Here is a 7,810-nt window from a genome sequence, read left to right as displayed (position 1 = left end):
GCGGCGGTGATGTGGTCCGCCCGCGCCACGTGGTGCCCGGTGGTTGGCGGCGGCGGATCCGGACGTTGTCCGGCGCGGGTCGGACACGTCCGGCGGCGGCGGAGATCTATACTTTTTTAGGGTTAGGGGTGGATTGAACCGCGAATTGTTGGAGGGGGGTGTATATATAGGCATAGAGGGAGCTAGAAGAGTCCAAATGAGGTGCGATTTTCGGCCACGCGATCGTGATCGAACGCTCTAGGACATGGAGCAGAGTTTGGTGGGTTTTGGGCCAAATTGGAGGGGTGTTGGGCTGCAACTCGCACGAGGCCTTTTCGGTCCCTCGGTTAACCGTTGGAGTTTCAAACGAAGTCCAAATGATACGAAACTTGACAGGCGGTCTATCGGTAGTAAACCAAGACCGCTTGGCAAGTCTCGGTCCAATCCGGAAATGTTTAATCCCCACACACGAAAGAAAGCTAGAAATGACCACCGGAGAAGAACGAAGCGCCGGAATGCAAAACGGACAACGGGGAAAAAGCTCGAATGCATGAGACGAACACGTATGCAAATGCAATGCACATGATGACATGATATGCGATGCATGACAACGAAAACAACACACGGAGACAAAGACCCGAACCCGAGAAATAAATATAACTTAATGCCGGAAACAGCAAGAGTTGGAGTACAAATTGGGAAAGTTATATCCGGGGCGTTACACAAGTGTAGGTGGTTCTCTCTCAGAAAATGTATGTTGGAAGTGTAGGCATGTTCTGATGGCTCTCTCCATTAATGAAGAGTGGGTGGAGGGGTATATATAGCCTCCACATAAAATCTAACCGTTATACATAAATCACCAAACTCGGTGGGACCGAATCATGAAACTCGGTCAGACCGATTTAGTTCAAAATGTGAACGCTGGGATTTTCGGTGGGACCGACATGTCAACTCGGTAGGACCGATTTCATTAGGGTTAGGGCATAACGTTATCTCGGTGAGACCGATTACACAAATTCGGTGGGACCGATTTTGGTAATAGGCAAACAGAGAGTTGGTCAGGCAAACTCGGTGGGACCGATTCGCTCATCTCGGTTAGACCGAAACATTACGAAGGGGAAACAGAGAGTTTGCACTGCAATCTCGGTGGGACCGATCGCTCATCTCGGTTGGACCAAAATGTTACGAAGGGAAACAGAGAGGTTGCAATCCCATCTCGGTGAGACCGAGATCCCTATCGATGAGACCGAAATGACTAGGGTTTGTGGCAGTAGCTATGTCAAGTGAACTCGGTGGCGCCGGGTAGGAAATTTCGGTGGGGCCGAGTTTGACTTTTGGTTTGGAACATATGTGGATATGAGAAAGTAGTTGAGGTTTTGGAGCATATCACTAAGCACTTTGAGCAAGTAAGCCATTAAGCCACACCTCATCCCCTTTTAATAGTATTGACTTTCCTATAGACTCAATGTGATTTTGGATCACTAAAATAGAAAATGTAGAGTCCTGAGCTTTGAGCTTGAGCCAACATGTCTTCTTAGTATTTTGAGGGGTCCACTTTCTAATCCATACCATGCCAAACATTGAGCTTTCCTGAAATACTTATCTTGAAATAGCATTAGCTCAATGTGCTATATATTGTTAGAAATTACCAAAACCATCCAGGGATAGTTGCACTTTCACTCTTCAATAATAAAGAGAGAGGTTATAGACATGTGATTGATTCCTTTCCATAAATGTTGCCTTCATTATCAAACATTGATTCCTCTCCACTGATTTAGTCTTTAAAGATTGATTAGATATCACCGTAATTAGTTCCTCTCCATAACGACATAATATATTGAAGATCGATCTGCATAATTTGTGTAGATTTGGCAGATAAAAACCAAATTAAGTAGATAATTGGGCTAAAACCCGGTTTAAATAAATTAGCGGGGTAGAAAAAGATCGATGGGGGAGGGGTTAACCGGAATGGAGGTGATGCTACCAACTCACCATGGTGTAGACTTTTGTATCGATTCTGATAGTATGCCGAGCACAAATAGGTTGGGCATCGAAAAATGAAACAAAAAAAGAAAACCATAAACAAAACATAGAGGAAAAAAACAAAAAATAAAAACGCCCACACATGTGAACTGGGCTGGTCAACTTTGATTTACACTTATGTTTTGGTAAGATTTGATTTGATTGAGTTAATTCATGACATTGTTTTAGAAAAGTACCGATTTGATTGGATATTGTTTTAGAAAAGCGCCATTTTTGATAGTATACCGAACACAAAGTATAGATTGATCATAGAAAAATAAAAAATAAAAAAGGAAATTAAAAAAATAAAACATAAGGGGGAACCTAAGAACAGGTGCACGCGTCAAATGGGCCGGCCACATTTGATTATAGTTGATGTTTTGGTAAGATTTGATTTGATTTGAGTATGAGTAGGAGAAGGAAAGTAAAGTTTAGATTTTGTTAAGATTTGATTTGAATGAGTTAATGTATGATGTTGTTTTGGAAAAGTGCCGATTTGATCGAGTTAATGCATGCATCAAATGAGCCGGGCCAACTTGAATGCGCTTCAGCGAAAGATCGTTTTGTATAACGCTCATGGGCGTAATATAGGGTTGGTGGGAGATGTACCAACTCTTATTAAGAACTAGAGATTTTGATTAATATATAATGTTGTAGTGCATCAATTAATTTGGATAAGAGGAAGTAAAATCTTCGTAGATCTTTGTACTAGTAGGTGTAGCATTATTGTTTGGCAATGAATGTACAAATGAGTGGCAAACTCATGTCAGTAGCTAAAACTTTGTCAATTCATATCCTCAGCCCGCCGGCCGGCGCCATCGTTGTCTCCAAAGCGCCGTGCGCACTAGCTTCCAAAAATGGAGTCCTAGACAAGCGCCCTCCAGCTACCGTTCCCAGCACTGAGACACGCGCAGGCGCACCCTCGCAACGTAGGCATGGACGTGGAGGCGCCCAAGGACGACGACCAGCGCCCCGCGCCGCCGGCGCACGGCAAGGCGATGCAGCGGTTCCTGGTGGCGCTCAACTGCGGGATGCTCACGCTGGGCACCACGGGCGGGCCGCTCCTCAGCCGCCTCTACTTCAGCAAGGGCGGGCACCGAAAGTGGCTGTCCGCGTGGCTCGAGACCGGCGGCTGGCCGCTGCTGCTGCTCCCCGTGGCGGCCTCCTACCTCAGCCGGCGCGCGCACGACCCCAGCGCGCCGGTGGTGCTGACCCCGCCGAGGATACTGCTTGCCGCCGCGGGGCTCGGTCTGGCCACCGGCGCCGACGACTTCCTGTACGCGTACGGGCTGTCGTTCGTGCCCGTGTCCACCTCCGCGATCCTCATCTCCACGCAGCTGGCCTTCACCGTCTTCTTCGCGTTCCTGATCGTGCGGCAGCGGCTGACGGCGCTGTCGGTGAACGCGGTGGCGCTGCTCACCGTGGGCGCCGTGGTGCTGGGGCTGCACGTCTCCTCCGACCGCCCCGCCGGGGTGACCAAGGGGCAGTACTGGCTGGGGTTCCTGCTGACCCTGGCCGCGGCGGCGCTGTACGGGCTGGTGCTGCCGCTGATCGAGCTGACCTACAAGCGGGCCGCGGGCGGCGGGCGCGTGGTGACCTACGCGCTGGTGATGGAGATGCAGCTGGTGATGGGCTTCTTCGCCACCGCCTTCTGCACCGTCGGCATGATCGTCAACAACGACTTCCAGGTGCGCTGCCCCACTGCCCATGTCCCTCACTCCTCTCTCTACACTCTACTAGACCAGGAGAGTAGGAGTATGCGACGGTAGTTTCTCTTCCTTCCTTGGGTCATGCACGGAGACGGGTCGTGACCCAGAGTCGTTCCCCTGGACAGTAGCCATCCGCACTTGAATTCCCTTCCCCCGAATGATTTCACCGCCTTCGAAAAGATTGGCCTTGGACCATTCCTCCTGGCAGACGGCCATTGGCATCAATAGGACGGCTACACCGAAAACGACCGGTATTTCGTCAGTTCACGCGGATGGCGTGTGAGTAGTATATACGTGCTCGCTGGACAGGATCGGAGTAGCAATTAGGAGAAGGCCCGCGCCGCCCATTCCATTTGGACCCAAGCAATTATTGGCGTAGCCTGTGAATTGTGATCATGCTGAAGACGACGAGAGCCCGATGAAGCATATCGATCGAATCCGGTAACGTGGACGCGGTATAGCTAGCTGTTCCGTCGCACTCGTACAACGAGCGATCGGAACCCACGGGAATCAGGTCATTGATGGTGGCTACAGGCGGCCGTTGCTTCCTAGCCTCTCTTTTCATGGATGGATGCCATCCCATCATCGTCGCAGCTGCAACCCAAAAGCGACATTAGGCGCGCGAATGGCCGTTGGCTTATTGGAGATGCTCTAAGTGGAGATAGCACACGGTTTCAGTGAAGAAAACCAAGGAATCATGGATCTAGACCCCAGTACCCACACAAGAAAAAGGTTGTTTGACCGCCCGCTTAACAATGCCACGCACAATTTCTGGACGACACAATAATATCTGGACGACACAATTTGACAGACAGACCTTGCACGATCCTTGCACGTACGACCGATGATCCAAAGGTGCAAATCCACGCACGCATCAGATGTGATGAAAGGCTCAGCTGGCTCTGTCGTCCATGAATCGTGCAAGGACTGTCGTCTGTGCAGCAATGCTCGTGGCCCACCCCCAATCAATCGTCATATAAGACACATTGCTGCGTGACTTTTTTAGTAATAGGAAAAGCTAGCTAGGCATGATGCAAAACCAACGTGGAACAGTCAGATGGAAAGGCTTTCTTTGTTGGGCGAATCATGGATAATCACGTCCTCCTATAAAAGAAGATACTAGGAAGATCCCCGAAGATCGGCAAAGCTTCTATCTGCGAGCGCATTCCAGCTAGGACCGGTGGTCATGTACATGTTGGCTATGTTGGCTTTTGGTACTTATCTGACTGACTGACTCAGCTACTTTGGCTTGGTCGAGCGCTGTGAACAGTCAATATCTTTGTTGCCTCGTTGTAATAAAATGGGGTGGGGGAGTACAAAAATAATACTCCAGGAAGTGTCTCATGAATAATTACAGCGTCCTACTTTCTTTGTTAAGCAAATCCTCCTCCTACTTTCGATGGACGGCTCATATATGGACAACTAGCTCAGACAGTAACTGAGTGCGCCAGCGTCACCATAGTTAGACACTATCAAAAATCATGCTTTTGCTCGTGCACTTCTGCGTTTCTCCATATGTCGCAGTTAGTTAGACCACGCCTAAAAGCAGACGCAAAGTACTACTGATCTAAAAGATCTTATATATCAGTTTACAGAAAGAGTACTACACATAGTACTAATTGCTCACAAAAAAAGGTAAGGCAGACACACATACTAATAGATGTTTTGTGTGTGTGGTGTGTGCGTGCAGGCGATCTCAAGGGAAGCGCAGACATTCGAGCTAGGGGAGGCCCGGTACTACACGGTGCTGGTGTGGAGCGCCATCCTGTGGCAGTTCTTCTTCCTGGGCGCCGTGGGCGTCATCTTCTGCGTCCACACCCTGTTCGCCGGGATCCTCATCGCCGTCTTCATCCCGGTCACAGAGGTGCTGGCCGTCATCTTCCTGCACGAGAAGTTCACCAGCGAGAAGGGCGTGGCGCTCGCGCTCTCGCTCTGGGGCCTCGCCTCCTACTCCTACGGCGAGTACAGCGAGGCCAAGGCGGCCAAGAAGAAAGCGGCCTTGGATGCCCAAGCCTCTGACTAATAGTACACTTCGATTCCAAGAATTGTGATTTGGATTGTTGTGCTTGTCTGCTCGTAAGGCATACATAACCTGCCACCAGTGGTAAATGGCACGGTTATTGTCATGACCCAAAATTTCAGAACCTGGTAAAAAAATACTGATTTTTGTTCTATTAGCTTATGTAATGTTATTTACAAAGTTATTCCAAAGTGCCTAGTCAATAGGCTTAGGCCAGTTCTGGATGATATTATTTCTCCCTCTGAAAGTGCTTTCATTCCAAGAGGTATGATCACCGATAATGCTCAAGTGGCCTTTGAGTGTATCCATCACATAAAGCAGGAGAAGGATCCCACAAAAAGTTAATGTGCTTATAAACTTGATCTCTTCAAGGCATATAATCGGCTTGATTGGAATAACCTTAAGCAACTGATGCAAAAGGCTTCACTCACCAATAGGTCGAACGGATTATGTCTTGTGTGACCTCGATGAGATATTCCGTAAAATTTAATGGCATCAACTTAGATTCTTTTAAACCGATGCGTGGGCTTTGGCATGGTGATCCGTCATCCTCTTATTTGTTCTTGTTTGTTGCTGATCTCTCTACTCTCATTAATGAAAGGATTATGTCAGAAAATATTTCTCCACTCAAAATCACAAGAAGGGCTCTTGGTATCTCACATTTATTGTTTGCTGATGATACATTGCTGTTCTTCAAAGCCTGTGTTCAGCAGGCAAATCATGTTGGAATTTTTTTTTGTAGAAGTGTATGGTCATGCAACTGGGAAACTCGTCAACCACCATAAATGTCCAGTCCTCTTTGGTAACTTTTGTCCTAAAAATGGCACATATGCTGTTAAGGGTGCACTGCAAGTCACCACCTCTCGTTTTGAAGAAAAATATCAGGGGCCTCCCACCCCTTATGGGAGAATGACAAAGGGTAAATTGTAGAACCTACAGGTTAAACTTTCAAAATGTTTGTTTTCTTTTGATGGTGACCCTACTCAGGCAGGTAAAGAGGTAGTCATTAAGTCGGTCGTCGAGTCAATTCCGAATTATATTATGAGTGTTTTCAAGCTACCACTTGGTGTCTGTGATGACCTGAACCGTTTGGTACAAAATTATTGCTGGAGCATAGACATGGGAAGAGGAAAACACACTAGTATGCTTGGGACAGGATGACCAGACCGAAGTGCCAGGGAAGCCTAGGATTAAGAGATTTCAAGCTTTTTAACCAGGCTTTGTTGGCGCGACAGGCTGGGTGTCTCTTAGCTTACCATGTCTCTGTTCTCATTTGATGAAGGCTAAGTATTACCCAAATGGTAAATCGGAGGATACAATCCTTATAGGGAACCCTTCATCGACAAGGCAGGCTATTTTCCATGGGCTTGAACTTTTGAAAAAGGGACTAATTTGGAGGATTGTAAATGGTCGAGAAGTTAGAATATGGCGGGATTGCTCGATTGCACGTGTTCCTACTGGAGGTCTCATCTCTCCGGAAGGGCGGTGTAGGTATAAGTGGGTCTGTGAGCTTATGGGCCACAATGGAACTGAGATAATACAAAATTGCAGTAGTTTTTTTTTCTTCCAGTTGACATCTGTGAGATCCAAAAGGTTCGACCTTCTCATAGTTTTGACGAGGAGTTTATTGCGTGGGCTCTAGAGAAATCAAGAATATTTTGGCCCGTAACTCTTGCCGTTTAGCTTCTGATGAGTTAAATAATGGTAACATTGCTTCCTCTAGTTCCCATCCTGATGGAAATCGTGATGTCTGGAAATTGATATGGTATAGTGCAGCGCCCTCCAAAGTACTCACCTTTGCTAGAAGGCTAGCCATGGACTCACTTGCGACATGGTGCAACAAAAAGAAGCGTGACTTGGAGCTTTGCTCACTATGTCCTCTATGAGGCATGGAGGAGGACTCTTTTCATATTTTTTGTGCATACAATAAGACGAGATTGCTCTGGCATGCTATGTCTAAGGTCTTGTTGATGCGGGATGTGAGTGTCGTTACTCGTTGTGATGAGTGGTTCATCTACCTATGCCATGCTTTTGATGATGAGAGTAGGGTTCGATGATGAGGTTATGTTGAATTTGGTAC

At 47.5% G+C, this 7,810-nt stretch overlaps 1 protein-coding gene across 1 annotated transcript; it reads left to right on the top strand.

Annotated features, from left to right (window-relative positions):
* Positions 1 to 2,781: 2,781 nt before the first annotated feature.
* Positions 2,782 to 5,972, top strand: LOC119301892 (purine permease 3-like). Its single transcript, XM_037578885.1, has 2 exons — positions 2,782 to 3,689; positions 5,401 to 5,972. The coding sequence occupies exons 1-2, from the start codon at positions 2,937 to 2,939 to the stop codon at positions 5,731 to 5,733; spliced, it is 1,086 nt and encodes a 361-aa protein (XP_037434782.1). The 5' UTR covers positions 2,782 to 2,936; the 3' UTR covers positions 5,734 to 5,972.
* The last annotated feature ends 1,838 nt before the right edge of the window (positions 5,973 to 7,810 follow it).

The sequence above is a fragment of the Triticum dicoccoides genome, chromosome 5A (assembly GCF_002162155.2).
Source record: "Triticum dicoccoides isolate Atlit2015 ecotype Zavitan chromosome 5A, WEW_v2.0, whole genome shotgun sequence".
Lineage (NCBI taxonomy): Eukaryota > Viridiplantae > Streptophyta > Magnoliopsida > Poales > Poaceae > Triticum > Triticum dicoccoides.
This window is presented reverse-complemented; position numbering and strand designations above follow the sequence as displayed.

Excerpts from the sequence above, each read along its gene's own strand:
- LOC119301892 (XM_037578885.1), top strand. The coding sequence starts at position 2,937 with ATGGACGTGGAGGCGCCCAAGGACGACGACCAGCGCCCCGCGCCGCCG. Across the intron at positions 3,690-5,400 it reads TCGTCAACAACGACTTCCAG|GCGATCTCAAGGGAAGCGCA; the intron begins GTGCGCTGCCCC and ends GTGTGCGTGCAG.